The sequence below is a fragment of the Vanessa atalanta genome, chromosome 14, assembly GCF_905147765.1.
Source record: "Vanessa atalanta chromosome 14, ilVanAtal1.2, whole genome shotgun sequence".
NCBI lineage: Eukaryota > Metazoa > Arthropoda > Insecta > Lepidoptera > Nymphalidae > Vanessa > Vanessa atalanta.
In genome coordinates, this window is record NC_061884.1 from 8,871,278 (window position 1) to 8,892,308 (window position 21,031).

The window sequence follows — 21,031 nt, forward strand, 5'->3', positions numbered from 1 at the left end:
CTTTATAATCGGGTATACTTCTCGTATGGCGTGGTGTATGCGAGAATACTACTACTACTACTAAATACTTTTTTTAATACGTAATTCCAGTTATATATTAAAATACAATTGCCACAGTAAAAAGGTTGGTGATATTCGATCAGACGAGAATAATATGGCAAAGAACTATGAATAAGAAGACGATATTAAGCGTATCGATTGCGACACCCCGAATACGTAAATGAATATTCTCCAACAATGTTTGTAATGTCTGCGACAGACATAAAATTCATGAAATTAAACATACTGTTATCGCGCCGCGACAAACGCTCGCCTAATTGGGTGCTTCGTAGAAACACTTCTGGCACTGTTGTCACCCACAACTACACTTGTAAACTTCATTCCCACGTGTGTGCGGCTAAAAATAAACATTTCGCTCGCATCATGTCGCGTCGGTTTTAACACACGAAACTTTTCCTTGCACGGTTTCCTGTTTGTATAAAAACATTTTCAGTAGCAGATTGTAAATGCTAATAAAAATATAAGTTCCTAGGGGCTGTCGCTTTGGTGGACTCTTGTTTACTGAAGCTAGGATAGGATTGTTTGTTTGGGATAAGAACTGTGATTATAGTGGGAAGTGCTTTCCACGGCCATTCATATCGTTGTTTCTAAGGAAATTAGACCGGAAGAGTACAGTTGGCTCGTGTTCCGCTCAATATATGAAAACTTGTTTGTTGTATAAGTTTGTATATAACTTTGATTCCGTGACGTAACAATGAGGAATAAATATATTCTAAATGTTAAAAAGAATCAAATATCCGTTAACAATAGTCATGTTACAAACATAAATGTTATTGCTTTATCGAATACAATAATATCATTTAAAGAGTTTTTATTGTCAATAATTGTTACTATTCCGCGTTTATAATTTCAGCAAATGCACGAATGTTTTTTGTATTGAATTTACGAAAGGGAAAGCCAGATAAATGCCATGCTTCCATTCATCGTAACTTTATTAGCGTTTGAATTGGATTTCGTATGTATCTGCTTTATCCCATCCATAACTCTCCCGTTTAAATCCTGTATATCACTTTAGTACGCCTATACCTTTTGTGTCAATTATTAATCTTCGCCCATATTGGAATTTCATAACCGGTAAAGCGAGGAGCGAATGAATGAATAAATGAACGACCGATACAGGGAGTAATAAACGTCCGGAAGAACGAATGTGTTTCGATAAACGAACGATTGGAGGCGTAACGGACGTGTTTTGTGTACGTTTAAGTGTTACGAGTAGGTTTTCATTTTCCACTGTAAAAAAATTGCTTCGCTTACAAACGGCAGCACTTTGCAATTTTTATGCAATCGTCCTTTCACGAATGGTTTGCCAAATCTTAATTTACAGAACTTATATAGATCTTTATATTAATATTGATAACAATATAAAAAATATAGTATACATTAATTTTGTGACAATTGTCATAATTGTCGTAAAAGTAATTAAAAAAAAAACAAACATGTTTTATAACATTAAAATAACTTTGTAAACTTATTAGAAAAAGTTTAATTATATTCTTTATGATATTTAATGATATCACTAAAATAAAGATATCAAAAGAAAAATCTCATAGAGTCATTCCGCTCTTGAAATTAACGAAAATAGATGCCATGAAGTGTCAAGTTGCGAGTAATGAGGTCAACAGTTTATACGCGAAAGTATCGCTCTTATAGCTTTTGACCCCTCTGTCTTGACTTCTATTGTTTAGTGCACGCTACTACATTCACTGCTTCAAGCTATTTGAAAGAAGAAAAGTCTTTTATGTGACATTTTATAATAAAATTAAATAAGAAAGCATCAAATTAATTATATATAGTTACAGTTGCTTAATAAATATCAGAGAAAACTTATACGTCTGTATATATTCTGTATAATGGAGGACTTGGAGGTAACAGTTAAGCAATAACATGTACAGCCTGTAAATTTCCCACTGCTGCGCTAAGGCCTACTCTCCCTTTTGAGGAGAAGGTTAAGAGTATATTCCACCACGCAGCTCTAATGCGTGTTGGATTCACATGTGGCAAAATTTCGTTGAAATCAGATGCAGGATTCCTCACGATGTTTTCCTTCACCGCCGAACACGAGATGAATTATAAACACAAATTAAGCACATGAAAATTCAGTGGTGCTCGCTTGACGTACGCGTCCTAACCACTGTGCCATGTCGCCTCTCAATTTAGCAACACGAGAAAGCAGTTGTTCATGTTTCTTAATTGTATTGTATTTACCGCAGTGGTTATAGATTTCTACAGACACCTTACGTTTACAGTTTACGTTTTATTTCCCGCCGATCCCAAATGTATGTACACATTCGAACGCGCGTTTAATATGTTAAATGTATTTTGTTTTTATGTTTGATATCCTTGATCATGTTTCACACATTCGGTCTGTAGTTATTTGTGTCTACGTCGTCGAAACTAACGCTAAGATTGAGCTTTATTAGCAAAACATCGCATGCTAAGGCAAGAGTATATGTGATGAATATTTTTTTTTATTTACCTTAGGATTTAAAAGTGACTATGTGATATCTATCGACGAATACCTGCTTTTATTTTAAACTAGCAACCCGCCCCGGCTTTGCACGGATGCAATGTTGATAAATATACTAATATACAACGTTCATAGTTTTTCAGTCATTAGACAAAGCAAACCGCTCTATGTCCCTTCATTTTGAATCTGTAATATCTTCGAAAATATACATTTAAATAATATGCTATAATGGGTCATATTCATCTATATTAATTGCACAATGTATTTAATGTAAAAATTAAAGGATACAAAATGGTTATTGTGGGTTATCCCTAAGAGATAGACATACATATAACATCGCGGACTTTTTTGAAGACTTTTTTAAGGTGTACAATACTGTAGTACATTATTTTGTTCTATCTCGTAGGGTTCAGCCAGCGTTTGCAATGTAAGCGCTAAAAATGCTTTTGTTTACGACATCACATTAGAAACCTATACATAACCATGTATCTATAAATATAATAAAATCAGTTGTGTAATTTTAAAGATCTAATCATACACAGGGACAGACAGCGGTTAGCGACTTTGTTTTATACTATGTAATGAAGACGTGAACATCCTTAAGTATATAATAGACCTGCCCATCTCAACTCGTGAGTCTCGTAAAAGCTCACTAACGATTTTTTAACGCATTCGTCAGTCGAACACGTGATTGCCTCGACCATTCGTATGGAGGGGGAGGACTCACATACTAGCAAAAAATCTTCCAGGGAATGTCCGCATCATTCAGGCAGCTGGCCGTAAAAGTCTGTAAAGTCCTTTTCATTTAGTAGTATACATTCTCTGCCAGATTTGCCGACGTTTAATTTACGTTAGTTTATTTCTAAAATTAAACGTTAAAAATATGGCGTATACAAAAGTGTGGCGTAAGCATTTCTAGATTTTTATACCATTGTTTCATCAATCAATTATTTTCAGATCAGATCGAATAGATTGTGGGGATATCATAGTTATTGTTTGTTATTATACGATGTATTATTTCTTCTAAATTCCGAAATTATTTGTACCGAAAACATTATGTCATTAAATTAAATCTCATTGTCTTTGATTAGTTCTAGTGTCCATTATATTCGACTTTACGTCAGCAAGCGATGTATGAGTAGGGTCTATACCAGAGAAACCGTAAAATGCTAGTAAAGTACAGTAAATAGTTAGACAAGACTTATAAACTTAATATTTCCACACAAAGACTCTTCAGGTGAAGGTTGTTTATATTATCCCAATACGAATATGTGGATAACAAAATTTCACCTGACACATGTAGGTTTCCTCACGAAGTTATTCTTCATCCCGATTCAAGTTCGGAGTTGAAGATTTATGAAAATTAAACACAACACAATACAATACAATTGAAATAATATTTATTCCAAATTCACGTTTTGTTTTCGAAACATGGAATATGTAATCGCTATTTATTCAGTTATAATACGTATGTACAATTCAGACAATGGGGCTAGAATTTTAGGATTCTTGCCGAACATTAAATACGCACCTAATTTTATTTACACTGAATATCAATGAGCCTTCCACTCCACATATTGCAGTTAAGTATGGAATTTAAATATTTAAACAAGCAAAGAATGTTGCAAGTCTAAATATTTCTCGTTTCGTTTATGACATATCATTTATAAGGTTACTATAAACTAGTAAATTTCTTGCTGTTTTAATTGTAATTAGAGTAACATTATTAAAATAACTTAAAAAAACATAACACTTAGTTACTCCATGTATATATTAAGTATACACATATTAATAAATATCAAGTGTTATGATATTAAATAAATTGTTATTAATAATAAAAAAATATGTTAAAAAGTAATTTAGGCACTTCGGTTCTGAGAGCAATCATCGAAAAAAAATCAGATGATTTTACAATTATAACTTTTACACAATAAAACATATTTATTTTTAATTTGTTTTAGCCTGGAGGCGATCACATCACTCCGAAAGTGTGCAGACGACTAAAAAGTCATTAGTTTTATAATGTTCAATTCATCCCCATTTTAAAGTACATTTGTAGAATTGGATCCATGAATTAAACACAAAAAGTTTTTAGAACTCATTTATCATTTTTTTACTGCGGATTATTTACATAAAATATAAAGGGCCACTCTTATTCGTACCTGTAATTAAAGTATTTATTGATATATAAAAGGTTAAGATTTAAAATATCTTACATGTCACTATCACGTATCTTAATGTACGCATTAATTTTCAGAAGAGAAAGGCTCGCCGGAGGGCGGTGCTAACGGCTACCTTCCAGCGAAAGTGCCCATCACCATTACAGCTAACCCTATGCATGGAGAGGTACTTTCACTTTTATGGGATATTAAAATGAGTCTTTTTTGAGAAGTTTATATGTATCATTGCATTATTATTTATGACCTACTACGCTTTAAAAATATTTCAAATATGGAACTTGTCCGTAGGGCGGTGATGGTGGAGTGGAAATGTCGTTTCTTCATAACAACAATTGCGGCAACACAACCAGTAGCGACGATAATCTACCACATCCAAGGAAAAACGGACCTTCAACAAGACAGTATGTGTAGATCAAGCTTAATTAAAAGTGGACTATAAATATTACAGAAAGAACTGTCAATAAATTGACAGTTGCTTGTTTAATAATTCTACCATTTTTGGTAGTTTTACAATGATATCTTCAAAATTATATTGTGATAACGATCGCGTAAAGTGCGTGGACTCTTGAGAGTACAAAAATATATTTATTGCTTCTTTAGTGTATGTTTTACGTGAGATGTGTGGATTCGGTGTTTTGGCATTTATTTGCTTTTATTAGATTTTAGTGAATACTTAGAATTAATTATAATTAGGTTGTTTAGAATTGTGAGTTTGACTAATGAAAATGATTTGTGTCGAAAAATTCTGTATGAATTTTACATCGTGAGTGGCCTTATCGAACGAATAAAAATTATCGTTACTAGTATTTAATAATTTAAAGCTGGCAATATTGTTTATCTCTTTTTAACGTATTTTGACCAAGCTTGAGTAAAGTATCAGGTAATTGTAAAAATTTGCTACACTATTTTTATCAGTCTTAATTGGATTTTTTCAATGGCCACTTTTAAACGATTTATGAATTTTAAATTTGTATAAGCGCTTATTAACTGTAAAGATCTGATTACACTCTTAAGTTGCATTCCCATTTAAATGAATAATTTATATATAGATGTAAAATAATATTTTTGTGGGAAAATCTTTCATGCCGCGATAGTATAAAGTTACACAAACATTGTTGTATTATTTATCGAATAAGGTAATGTATTTTAAAAAAAATCTTGCTCTGGTATTATTGTATTTTGTTTTTTAATTCGAATGTATTTTTGAATACAGTAACTAATACGCCATATGAGTTATTTTAATTACGATAATACTAATTGTAATTGTAAAATTCTGATTAGGTCGCTACTGTTATAAGGTAGAACAAACATAAAACGTGAAATGTGATGTATATAATACCAGTGAAATTTATATGTAATCTTTTTAATGAAATAAATTCAATTACAGCTTCGTTTAAACTTAAGTGAAAATAATCACGCTATATTATTTGAATATTTTAGAATCTGTACCAATTTTAAAAATTCGAAATAGAATACAATAAATGTCTACGAATTCAAATCGCATATAAAATAAGTTGGCTAGAATTTCGTGTTCGTTTATAATTATTCGACTATATATTCGGCGTCGTACTTAAAATACAATTGACGTAAATAACACGATCAAAATAATACGATTTTCCGTCAGTTTTTTTTTTTTAATTTATGTAGGTTTAATTTATTATTTTTATTTTATAAATCAAATGAAATTATCTTTTTTTATGGTTGTGAGATTGGATTTATTTACAGTGACCGACTTTCGTATTTTCGTTTTATTTTCGCGATATAAAAACGTGTGATGCAAAACATTCGTTGTAGTTGCATTTAATATAAATACTGTTTGCTTCGGCCGTATCATGTTATGGAAGTGTCGTTTTAATTTAAAACTTTTATTAACTTTATTCAGCTTGAATAGGAGTGATACTGCCATAGATATAAAACTTAAGTTAAAATACTTTTTTACAATGGCAATGATTTATATAAAATTATTTGATATTCATGTCATTTCATATATACATTTCATTACATACATTATAATATTCTTAAATATGAAAATTGGATTACTATAGATACTTGTAATTGTATGTGGTTTTGTTAATTTCTTGCAAATCGATTACAATATATTGGTGTCATATAATGACTTTTGATGTTATTTTCCATATGATGCTTTTATATTGAAAGTTTTATGTGGTTAACAAAATATTTATTAAACTGGTAGTATTATATAATAGTCACCTAAAATCGCTTGGTGTAAATTAAATTTTATTAAAAACTTATATACACATACTTATTTGGATTACGATGATATTGTAAGAGGCACAGACTATATACAAAAGGATTTTTTTTGCAATATAACTTTATAATTGACTTTCTATGATAAGAATTATAAAACGATTTAACGACTGTATGAAATGTCAGCAGACTGAAACTTATTATAAACAAAATAAATGTAAATTATGAATCAAACTTTGTAGTTTTATCTTTCTTTACCTTATCTGAAAATTGGTATTACCTGCTACGGAATCTATGTATTAAATTATAATTTTCTAAAATTTTTTTTACAGAACGTCTTGTTATGTGTATGGGTGAGTTCCAGCCTAATTTTTCTCGAAGTTTATATATTTGTATTATATTATTATTATTTATATAAAAATGTTCATATCCAGTTCCCCTTGTACCTCTTTGTTAAATTTCATTACAAACAGTTCAGTGGTTTAGCCGTGATGAGGCGACGAACAGACAAAATAACATTCACATTTACATTATTTGTTAGGTTATGATTATATTCATTAATATATATATTTAGGTTCTTACGGTCGGATTAATTGATGCTAATAACCTAAGCATTGGGCTTACCCTTTTTAGGCACAGTGGAAATCGTTGGAAAATACCCGGACCCTCATCACTTGGTTATTGGGATTTATACTTACTAAAATTTCGGTGATGGACGCATTCGACACGGTTCGGTGAGGCAGCGGGATCGTTTTCAAATACGCATTCACTGTACCGCCCATGCTGTACCCCCATCCGTGGCTTGAAAAGCTTTTCTCTGAAAAAAAATAGTGTCGTCGCTAGCCTAAAACTGACCAAGGACTGAGTTTTCTGTGCCCTTGTTTTGTATTACAGTAATATCACTAAAAATCCTGCAAGTATTGAAGAATTTCTTAATCGTATAAATATCTGACAACCATCCCTCAAATGTGGTATCGTAAAATAAATTTAAATCAATATTTTTATAATCAAATAACTTTTTTTATTTAGAAACACATTCAGGGGCTACCCTGAATAAATGACTAGCAAGTAGTTTGTCTAAAATAGAGTGGACAAAGATTTAAAAAAAATTTAATAAGGAAAATTGCAAAATATTAAAAAAAATATATCTGATAATACATTTAAGATTTGTCTTAACTCTCTATGTTCTCCAAAAGTTTTTTTCTAGTGACCATCACGAACGTTCTGTAAGCTACGTTCTATAAATATAAATAAAATGAATTTTAAATTCTTACATTGGCAATTACTAACGGCCTGTACCCTGAAATTCTTCTTTAGGGATTAAAGAGCGGGCCGGGCGTTCAGCCAAATCGGCTTTTGTCCAGGTGTCGATGGTCGACAAAGATTGAAGAGATACTGCTTTAAATTAGTCCGTAGCCTCCAATGCGCCGTGCAGCTCCTGCAGTTAATTGGAATATATATACGGTTTATTGAACAATTTACTGCATGCGACAGATGCATATAATTGATTGGATAATAGAGGATATAGACATATAAGTTGATTGTATTTGTATATACTCATCATTTGAATTAGGTTCTAGAACAATTGCACTGACGGCGTAGTGTCTTCGAAAATGTGCTCGATGAAGCGTGTTAACGCTTCGCTTTAACGATTAGTGTTCTTTAATTGATTTGTTAGACAATGCTTTGTAAATGACAAAAAGAGATAAATTAGTACTCAACTAAACGCTAAATAGAGATTATAAATAAGGTCGTTAGTTCAGGAAATTATAAAGCCTTCTTACATTATAAATATTTTATAATAATGGATTGTAAGAATACACTTCGTATCTCACTCGTAACTGTTGACAACCGACTTGCAGTTGATACGCCATTTTGATACGAGTATTCATTAAACTTTATAATTATTATAGTTAAAGTCGCATATCACATTTCGACATTTCCGGTGGTGTTCTACAGTGAATTTCGAGCTTCTTACATAATATTTCGAAGTGACCAATAATTTAATATGATTTTGTTGATACTGGAGAGTCGATTGACTGAACTTCTTCAAAGAAAATTTCAATAACTTTTATTCACCGAATACTGGAATTGAATCCGGAACCTCGTGATGTATAGGAGAATACGTTACTCACGAGGCTGGTCTGGGCTTGAGGCTTGGACTTATTATCAATAGCGAAAATGTTCTTATCTTGTTTAATCGAAATTTACTATTGAGTAGTAATGGTTCAGTTGATTGACACTTTAACTTCAAATTAGCTTAATCCAACCATGTCTAGAGGTCTTCATCGTTTGAGGGTGTTTAATTACAGATAACGATTAATTCAACTTCACGACGTCACGATATGTTCTTATTTATATTTCGAATCGAAATTCTTACGAAAATAACAACATATCAATATTTTTTCTCTATTATAAACATTTAAAAATTATATAAATTAAAAAATATATATATCTTATAATAATATTCATATTTTTTTACGTTTATTATTTCATTAAGTGATTAAATTAATATCGTAAATATATTGACAGGAACAAGAATGAACCCTTTGGGAATTTTAAGGAAATGTGTTTTAACCACGAAGGTTTATTTGTATAGAAACTACTTCGTTCCGGTAAAGTCGTATCGTTATCGTTTGAATAAAACATTCCTTTGCTTTAATAGATATTGGAAATCGACATCACATTGCATCAATAGCTGTCAATTACAAGCCTTTATACCATCTAATTGACATAACTGCGATAAATTAAGTGATTAATTGAAGATATATTAAAACAAGATGGCATTTTAACGCGGCGTTAAATATTGTGTTTTAGGTATTCAATAGCTGATTCGTTTGATTACTATTTTAAAGAAATAGGATCGAAGTTATTCTTGTTAACGTCGAATATCAAACGATATTAAGATTAAATCCTGAGTGGAATAAGTTTATAACTAGAGATGTTATGATGTATAGTAAAACTTTTCTGTTCACGATTTATTAAAAAAGTTGTACTGAAAGATGTTGCTACAGACTTCAAAAAGCGAAAATAAAAAAATGTTTCTAACGAGAAAATAAGAGCTAATTTCCTCTGTCGATGTTGCACATTTGTTCGCCCGAGATTGAATATATTTCCATTAAAAAATGTAAATACGCGAGCGTCATCGTATTTAGTAGCAGTAATGGGATCCAACGCGGGTATTAAGTAAGCTGCTGCAGTAAATCACGAATTTATTCGCAAATTAGCTTTTACGACCGACGTTTATGTTTGTGTACTTGTTGTTTCGTTTTTGGCTTCATTTTTTTCTCATTATATTTACTTATATGAAATTGTATTCCTGTATATGTATTGTATCTATACTAATATTATAAAGAGGTGTATTTTTCCTGATAAGTTGAACTCTGGAGCCTTTAAGACTAGAGTGAACAGGTTTCTTTTGGATGGGCGTGTACCACCGCCGTCTTCATCTACACTAACCATCAGGTGAGATGGAAGGCAAACGCCTATTCCATTACAACTATAAAAAAAGAGGTGGATTTGTTTGATTACAATCGATAAACTCTGAAACTACTGAACCTCATAAATAATAATTAATAATTCATATATATTACAAAGTAGCATAGGTTAATATAATTACAGTATTTATAAGATTCTTAGTCACAGACTCGATTTCAAGAGTATGCGAGCGCAGTTCGTTAAAAATAAACTAAGGAGATACCGGTCGTAGCGACCGTCTTATTCTGGGAATGACCTCGTATTCGATTTTTTATTTTTCTTTGTCTAAAGTAACCTATTTATAATATAAGTAAAATGTCACATTGTTGGGCTAAGTTCCTTTACGAATTATAAAAACAAATTAAGCACATGACAATTCCTGGGTTTGTACCCGCAATCACCGGTTTCGATGCATGCGTTCTAACTACTGGGCTATCTCGTCTCTTTGTGTACTTGTGTAAAAAATAGAAAGTTGATCGAAAATTTGAAACAAGTTAGTATTATCTGGATATGTAACTTAAATGGAGAAATTGAAAAATATTCCAAATACTCAATTAAAACAAAATTTTACGATTCCAATTTAAAATGTTGTTCCTTTTCTTTCTAAGCCAAAATTGACAACACAACATTTCCCGTTCAGGATGCCTTTTGACTGATCAAATACAACACACAGAACTGCAGGATTTAAGCTTTGTTTAAACATCCTGCGCAATCCAGACATAAGGGCGTAGTCAAAGGATTTGGCTTAGTATTTACGAGTACGTATGTAGTAGTAATACTCGAGGCATTTTGCATTACAAATTGAAACAGCATTGATTTCCCGCATCCAATGTGAGGAATTCGATATATAATTTTAATAAAGCTAAACTTACATTGAATTAAAATTTTAAATTAATTAATATATAAGAATTTCTAATTTGGTTTTAAATTAGTAGAACACAAGGGCGGGTTTAGGGTTAAATATCCAATAAGACTTGCAATATAATATTGCTTTCAGGTTGATGTTGGGCCTCCACCGTTACTGTCGTGCGCCAGCTAGTGTCGGTGTTTGGGTACACGCATACAGAAAATATCATGCGAAAACGGATTGCATCGATGATGCACAGGATGCAGGGTAGCTTTAACGTCATGCTGAAGACGATTAATGAGAATCGTGACTGAGGCACTGGGTACACACACGCCCGTGTTCTCCGAGCTCCCGTGTCTTAAGGGAAGTTTCTTGATTATATCTAAAATTTATAATTTACTCACATAGTTTGTAAGAAATATTGCTAAAAACATGTGTTGTGAGCCTTAAATAAATTGATTTATTTATATATGATATTATTATTATATGTTTTAGAAACAATAGAACACCTTGGTATCACTTTAGATTCTAAGCTTCAATGACTTTTATAAAATTTGACTGTTATGTTTTTTTTTGTCGCCAGCCGACATTATTACGACTTTTTTATCCAGAAGAATTTGTGCAACTTACAAGCTGGGCTCGAAAGATTCATTAAGATGTAACCTACACAAACACTAGATCTACCCTAAGGAGCAACAATCAGACAGACAGACAGACATACCTTTGCATATATGTGTAGTATTAGTATAGATAATCGCTATTTTTATTGATTTTAGTTACGACTGCTTAACTTTACAATTAGATAACAGCTATAGTAAAGCTACGTTTAAAAAAAATGTTAAAAGTATGACAAAAAAAATACTACCGAATTTTCGACAGGTCACTCTTTTTCGCGTGGTTTTTCGTTTTTATTTAGTCGAGTCGGATTTTTTTTCACTATTTTTGTCTGTACAATTTTCACGATTCAGCTGTTTAGAAATAGCGCGCGAAAAAAGTTCAGTTCTGATATAAATAATAAAACAAGTCTTCTTTAAAATAAAAAATAAACTTACAGCAACTGATTTAATGGAATGTGTATGTTTAGGAGCATTCTCAAATTTTAAACTATGTAGTATAATTTAAATAACAATATGTCAAAAATACCTTTATAAATAAGGCTTATAACTCAATAAAACTAAATTGTGCCATGCCATTAGCTCGTGGATCAAGATAGTTTACACATCGCTGTAAAGATAAATTATGTACTTTGAGTAATTGCTTTAATGTGAAGTTCCAAATTTAAAAAAATATTTTAATTTAATTTACAGATTTATTATACAAACAGATGTATATATAAATTTACAAATTACCTATTTACACCTACAGAATAGGGTTATGCGATAGAAATTATGCGCCTTACGCATATATGTATATGCACTTTTCACATATCCAGGTTTTGTATATAGTTAAATATATGGGACACACTTTAGAGTTTATTTTAATCAATATATATTATTAAAAAATACGAACACAGTCGTTACATGCAAATATTTACAGCAAATTTTCTAAGTGAAACACATATTCAAAATCAGCTCACATTAAATTAAACGTTAATTTGCTCGCACATTAAAATCAAAACGTGTGGTACTCTTATGTAATGTGCGTATTTACAACAATTAGCCTTATTAAAATGAAACCAGTAAATATATTTCAAGTTACCACTACAGTGTGTTCTCAAATAATTAATTAACTCTCTTGTGACATAATGTCGTACACTCTGTATATATTATTATTATTATTATTTATTATATAACAATGCGTGTCTATAACACTTTATGTTCTTGTTAATGCAGTGTGGAAACAATATCACAACCACTTCGATCCGTATCGAAGACAGCGGGCCAAGGAGCCTTAGCAGGCACATAATTTGATTTATCCGCAGAGGCCTGATATATCCATTGAAATTTCCCATTCCGTCGAAAATCATACATGCGGTGGATACAATTCAGGATAAAAACCACGTCAGATAGGAATACAGATAACATCGTGAGAAAATCTGCAAAAGTAGAAAGAAATCCTGACACGAATACTTACCAAACTTTTACTTATTGTGGTGGAATCCTTTTCTTAGCAAAACAAATATATATATATAAAAAAATGGAATAATTACCTTCAAGTACATATAAACACTCTTAATAAAATTAGGTAATGTTTATACATTTATAATCACACTATTGTTCTTAAGCTGAGCTATGAAGCGCTTTGGCGCTTAATAGGAAAACCGCACTACCATTGTGCGGCCTTAATAGCTTGTAAGTAACGCCAATGTGACATCCTCTAAACGTAATCACAGGCCATTTACATATAGATATGCATTGCGTCATTTGCATCCGAATTGGAAACTTGACGTGTTAAGAAAATTGGTATTAAGCTCGTGAATATTCAATCTAAAACAATTTCTGACGTATTTCTCTGTTTATGTTCATCCTTTGAGATTTTTATATGTATTTCGATCAGCTGTATGTAAAGTCTAGCGAATATTTACGCGTCATAACTTAAAAAAATGAGCTGTCAAATTGTTTATCTCATCAAATTTGTATTAATATTTTCGTGCAGGTCTACGAAAGACCCGATCGAAACCTACCTACAATTATAAATCGTTAAAAAATAATGATTTTATTCGACAATATATATCCACTAAATTCGTAAAATCGAGATATTTCGATATTAAATCCATGAAATTCAACGACGTGACAGTTCAACCGGCGGCCATATTTGACTTTTACGGGTGCGTTCAGAAAGCTGTGTAAATGATGATTACTGTTAGTTTTCGCCACCTATTAGAAAATATGGATTTTTGAGGAAATTATAAATCGTATTTGTTTTCTGGAATTGTTGAAGTCGGGTTTTTATCTAGTGGTTGAATATTTTCATTCAGTAGACAATGTAATTGTCAAAAGTGTACACCATCTGATATGTCATGTTCTTTACGCCTGAAAATACATCGGCTTTACTCACTCTTCAGACCGAAGTACAGCTCTCTAATATATTACTGTTTGACTGTAAACTAACTGGGGATTAGACAAAGTGCTATCGACAATTGTCGAAGCTATTTCGTGTTTCTCTTTCGTTCAAATTAAGCCTCTATCAATTTGTCGAAAGATTGTGTCAAAGATTTCGTTAGTGTATGAATTAGTGACTGTCGATGTCAATTATCATTGGTGGTCACTTGATCAATACAACACAAATGAATATATGGTTTACACAAAATCATACCAGAAGTATAAGTAAAATATACATTTAGGTATATCCGTAATTGGCTTTGTAAATTGATTTCAATATGTAATGAAATAAAAAACAAAAGTTCAAAGTCGTCCTAAAATATGTAATAAAATGTTTTCGCCATTTTTTTAAAAACTCTTACAAAAAGCACAACAAAAAACATTTTCATCGACGTGGTTTATTGTTTAATTTTTGTAAATTGCTGGAATTTATGAAGAAAAGTTATGCTTTCTAAAAATTAAAATAACATACATCGTAATTTAAGTTTCTCAATTTGATTAATCACGTTATGCAGTCACCTTCTTCATGACAGTCAGTCTCTTTCTGGAATAAAGTTTTATCAGAATTAATGCAAGTTTGAATTAAATTTCTTGAGAAATGTATGAAGAAAGTTTTGTTACTATCTCTTTTAATTATAAAGCTGCGTTATTACCAGAGTTCGGCGAGGAAGCTGAGCAATTCGAGGGGACTTAGCAAAGATGTGAAAGGGTGGGATTTTTTTTCTCCAAAAAAAGAGGTAGATTACATTTTTTTTCGGTTGGTTTTTACCTTCTACCTTTAAAGAAGCTAAGCGATGCGAGAATGTGTAGCGTAGTTGTAAAACGGTGAGACTTTTCACCAAAACCATATGCGTAGTTGAAAATACCTCTTGAAAGGGTGCGGGGGGGATTTTGACTAAAGCTGTACAAGCTGTACAAATACTAGCTGATTCAAAGAGGCGTTGCAATGCCGTGCGAAATGGAGTGTGAGTTAGCTGAGTTTCGTGAAGTGTGATGGGTTTTTTTTACTGATATTATGCGAGGAAGTTATGTAGTTTGCCTTCTTGCCTACCCTCGACTGGTAGTGGTACCATTGGTAGTGGCATCATATCCATCCATATGGACATCCAATCGGCCTCTGGATGTCCATATGGATTGACTCTATTAATCACTAACCAGTAGGTTCAATCCAAATGATCGTTAGCCTTTGTTATAATACTATTTGTACCAAGTAGAAAAAAATGAAAAAACAGCCAGTCATAAAGTAACGTGCCTTCTAAAAAATTTAATACGATAACCTTCATGCTTAGTTGGGAAAAATCTACTATTTATACTATCTACTAATGTGTCTATTGTTAAGTACACAGTTACAATTAAAACTTATCATTGTATAATGGGTTGAATCTGTTTCTATCACAGTAATCTATATGTTTTTGAATATAAATCATATATTTGTTGATCATACATTTTTTTTATTTTGTGCGAAATTAATACTATATGTATACGAAGATGAGAAGTTTGTTTTTTTTATTTATATAAACACGATAATCTCAAGCACTAGATGGATTTGAAAAAATATTAGTTATTTATTTATAGATTATTTGTTGTTGCCAACGACTACGATCGCGTTCGAGGGGTTGGTTTTAAGATGTAAGATATTAAAATGTCCTTTCTTAGAGATCAAGCTTATCAAATTTCATCTGATTCGGTTCAGTGGCTTGGCCGTCAAAGGCAGACTGACAGAGTTACTGTAGCATTTATAATATTAGTATAATATATATATAATTTGATACTATGAGGGAACACACGGGGCCGAAACAGTAAAATTTAACACGTGTTATATATAAAATAGATAACATACATTGCAACATTTAAAAACATATACCCAATATAATAAGGAGGTATAATGCCAAAAAGTGTTACATAGTATTACTATAATTTGATATATCCGTTCGTCTTGTCCATAGTTCATCAGCACCGGTTAGAGCTAACTTAGGTTGACTAATTTGCCGCCTGTCGCCTCAGCTACCTGGCTAAGCTTTACATATAACATGGATTACTATACAATTCAGTTGCTTCTGTAATATTGTCATTTATCATTATCCTAATTTGATAAAGCTGTGCCTATTATGGATGACTATTAATAACTTTAAGGGCATGCAATTATACAACAATTTAACACGATTTAACAATTACTTGCAAGCCCGTCTGGGTAGGTACCATCTATTCATCAAATATTCTATCGCCAAACAACCGTATTTAGTATTGTTGTGTTGTGCCAGTGTATGGGCACAAGGGACATTTTACTTCCCAAGGTTGGACCCGCCATGGCAATTGCGCCATTGTCTATGGGCGGTGCTGACCATTTACCACCAGGTGGCCCATTTGCCCTTTCGTCTACCTATATCATAAAAAAAAACACAATTGTAGTTAAAATTGTCTGCAAGAGAATCTTTTTTTTTGTTTTAATACATGGATTGAATATCAGATTGTTTCAACATTAAGGTTATTTGTTGTATTATAATTCATTGTAAAAAAATGTAAAATTGCTGTAAGTACGATTGTAATCTTTTATTTCGTGACTAGTGGCAACTATAGTGTGCATTTCAACCGTATAAAAAATTGAAGTAAAATCAAAGGATACCAATCAGTTAGTGGAATTGCGTTTGTAATTTAAACAAAGTTATTATATCAATCTAGATGTGTTGTTACATAATATATTCGTGCTTTTAGCAAATCGCATCGAATATGTACATATATCTAAGGTTGATTTATCTTTGCTGCTCCTGCCATTGGAATAGACTATAACCGAGTAATGTTTCTAAGATCAGAAACAGGCAGGATTATTAAGTTAGGTTGTTTAAATTATTGAATTTAAATATTTTCATAATATATTCTGTAAGAGATCTATTTTAAGTCCGCTTTTTATGCAATAACTTAAAGTAAATTTATGAATGTTAAGAATTTTAATAAAAAACGGTCATGCTTGTATTGGAGTTGTATTCAGAGGGTTCCGTCGAAATCTGGTTTCTGAAGGTTCAATGTGATGGAGAGAATAGATTTTGATTTTCGTATATATTTTAATATGTTTTAAGTGTTATATAATATTAAATTATATAAAATGTAACTAAGAAGGATATGGTGGAAAAAATAACCATCATTAAAAGTATAACAACTCATCTTATTGCCTCCACTGGTCACAGGAGGTATAGTTAATTTTTTGCCTAGAGGATCGGAATTGCGATTTAACGGGGGAATGTTGCTAGCATTCTTGCCATCATTCCACACGTTCATAATTTGTACAGTAACAATTTTAAAGTTTTATTTGTATACAGTTAAGACCTTAATCTTAATAATGCTTATGCAAAAAAAAAACATTATTTTCATTGATAATAAAAAATATATTCTATGAAGTATATTATAACGTTTATTTAGTATTAAAATGATATGTTGACGGACAGCCACTAAAGTAATCAGATGATGATTCCGCTTTGTCATCAGCTTTACGTAATCCTAATAATATATTAAATATATATTAATGTAAAAATATAGTACTATACATTAGCTCGTTTTAATCGAGGTCGAGTGAAGTAAAGTGAATGATATTTAAATTCATAGCTTCGCGTATAATTTTAGCGTTCATTGGTCTTGTAGTTGTTTCAAGTTTCACACCAGCACGTCATGAATCATATTTTTTAAAACACCGTTGATTTATGTTAAATTTATTCACGGCAATTAGCTAGGGGAGCTAATTTCCATTAGGAGTTCTTGTTGTTTCGAATAATGGAATTCTTCTCGCGGTCCGGTCAATTAGTTGGGACTACAGAGCAGTGAACTAAACATTTACTTTTAAAATGTGCAAAGTATTTGCGTTTGACATTGATTATTCCCTGAGTAAAGCGTCAATTCTATTAAAATATTATATACGTATAATTTAACACTAAAATGTTTAAACAATTGTTACGAAATTGTATCATGAATATGCTTTTTGGTATTAATGTAAAAATAATAAAAAAATATATATCCAATTAAATTATTTACATGATTTTATATAATGTTTTAAGTTAACGTTAACCTTGAAGATCGATTTAGAAGTAGAAAGATTTTTTTTAATAAAAAATGTAGATATATCACTTACTTGCAACAAGAGTTCTTTGCTTAAAATTAATTAAATGTATTCTCTATTTCTTTTCGTTCATTTAGTCTATGGTCTAGCACTCAGAACACGTAGCAATTACTTCAGTAATTAAAACGAAAATACAAAACACCAATACGAAAAGTAATTTTTAAACAATCCTTTGTTTACTTTTTCAGTACAAACATGTATTTTATTTATTTTAATCTTCTGAAAGAGCCATTAATACATTTATAGTATGTTTACAGTGGGTAAGTAATTAATTCGCTTGTAATTATTTTTATAAGCGTTTTATTTATTAATCTATTAATAGTAACAGCGAACATTTTTTTTTTAAATAGAACAAATCTGTTAAAATTCGAAACGTAAATATTTCTTTGTTATTGGAATCTGTGGCTTGTGTTTAAAAAAGGAATAAAACTTTTTTAAGCCAAGCGTTTTCATGACTAGTTTATTTGTTTTAGGAAGCTAGATTGCTATCGGTACCAAAAGTGTGTGCTGAATTTCAGCACAATTGGTAGTATGATACTCGTTTACAATTCTTCTAAGAGATTAAATGTACCTTGTATTAAAACTTGCATGATTTGTACAGCTTGTATGAAATATTTGTGAAAACTAAATGCTTCACAAAGACTATATGAAGCTATGCTCACTTTTAAGTGTAGTAAGGAAAAACAAGTATAAAATTATGTACGTCTTGATTTATCTGTTATTATTTCTATGTTATGAAAAAGAAAAGGCTCTAAAAAGTATGATGTCGTTTTAACAGGCTTCAGCCAAGGTTACCTAACGGGAATCAAACCAACTACACGGGTCATATTATAATGCACAAGCGTAAACACAGATGCACTCTTTGTTATCATAATCCGTTAGGAAATCGCACAACCGGATGGAGTTCATGGGCAGGGCCTGCTTTGCGTGCTCTCCTAAGTGCACAAATTTCCATCTTTCAGAATCCGGGCTGTTAATGAGAATTCGTTGAAACAAATACCTAATAGATTTTCATCGGCCCAACCTGGGGCTTGAAGCTCAATAATGTCGTTTCTATAAATTAAATATAGCTATAGCATTTGTGTTTTTCTATAATATGATTTAATTTTTACTACAGAACGTGTCGAATCAGTGAATATTCATGAAAATATCTCCTCTTTTATATTACAAAGCAGTATGACTTTCATTATTTATCGCGGAATGCTCGACATGTTTCGGAAACAGTAATTTTCATCACCATGGAGCATAGAGAATATACATCGCTGACGGATAATGAGAAACTTGATTAGTTTACAATAACGTCATACACACGACAATTATAATATGCTCATGGAAACGTCACAAACAATCACACTTTGATATTAATGAATTGTAAAATTAATGCAATACATAAGCAAATTCTGATTTGAAACACGATACAGATAACAAGCTTGTAGCAACGAAATATATCAGTTATTATAATGTTATTTATTAATAATTATCATTTTAGAAACGAGCTAAATATAAGCCTAAAAGCATTGGATTTCGGGATCTGTAATGTTGTGAATATATATGTATATACATGTTTTAAGTAATCATATAAATAATTAATTAATTACTTAGAATTAATTTCCATATTTATATACGGAATACAGATTATTATTATTTAAATAATAATGGACCTTCGCGTTTAATTTGAATTGGATGATATGCTTATGATAAAATTGTATTATTATAATCGAACTGTTTCGTTTAAAAGTATTTGTGATGTTAGTACTACATATTGTAAGAACGAGATAGCAAATATAAATAGTATACTTTGAAATGTTAGGGTTTTAACACGATACGTTTCTTATCGACCGAAGACGCAACAATTAAGGAATAAATTAAATATTTGAGAATATCATTTTGTTCTTTTTTATAAATTATGTTCAAAAGATTATTTGGTGGTAGAGACATGTAGAAGGCCGCTGGTTAGTAACTTATCACTCAACGTATATTTTACGGCAAAAATAGTACCATATTTTTTACAGACAAAAGAGATATAATGTCTTAGCTTCCATGGCTGGTGATGCATTGCCATAAGATATGTCTTAGGGGCGGTGGTGACCACTTATCGTTAGGTGACCTATTTGTGCCTTTTAAATAAATAAAATTATATAGTATAATTTTTAAATAGTTGACGTTATTGACACAATTCTTATTATTAGAAATGATTTAATACTATTTAAAATGTATTTATACGAGTAAAACATTTTTCTTACAAATAATATCTGCTTCATACAAATATTGTTCAAAGTATTCGCTTTCAACTAATCAAGCAAATAGGTTGGCATGTTAAACCAAAACTCGCTAAATCCCACAAAGCCTGTATTTAGTAATTCACTTCAGTGTTATTTACGCACGAAGAAAGTTTTCTCTCATAAATTAGAGAGAGACTGCGTTAGTACTCGTAAATCTAACGCCTTGACAGATTCGCTGTGTATGATTTGTACGAAATGTTATCTATAAAAATATACAAATGCCAAAATTAAATTTATTTTAACCTCAACGTAATTATGTGTAACATCTTACCTTTCGCTTTTCTTGCTTTCTGTGGGAGTTATGTCGTAAAAAGCTATTTGATTTGACCGATAAGTGCGTACGGTACTGAAGTTGCCCGTCAAT

At 31.2% G+C, this 21,031-nt stretch overlaps 1 protein-coding gene across 3 annotated transcripts in view; it reads left to right on the forward strand.

The window, feature by feature from the left end:
* Positions 1-6,674, forward strand: part of LOC125068898 (interference hedgehog-like) — a 50,723-nt gene extending 44,049 nt beyond the window's left edge. For 2 of the 3 annotated variants that reach the window (XM_047678267.1, XM_047678266.1), the window contains exons 15-16: positions 4,785-4,873; positions 4,996-6,674. In XM_047678267.1, coding sequence (XP_047534223.1) covers positions 4,785-4,873; positions 4,996-5,118 — 212 coding nt within the window. In that variant the 3' untranslated portion in view covers positions 5,119-6,674. The remainder of the gene's footprint in view (positions 1-4,784; positions 4,874-4,995) is intronic. The other variant, XM_047678268.1, reaches the window with a different exon arrangement.
* Positions 6,675-21,031: the final 14,357 nt, after the last annotated feature.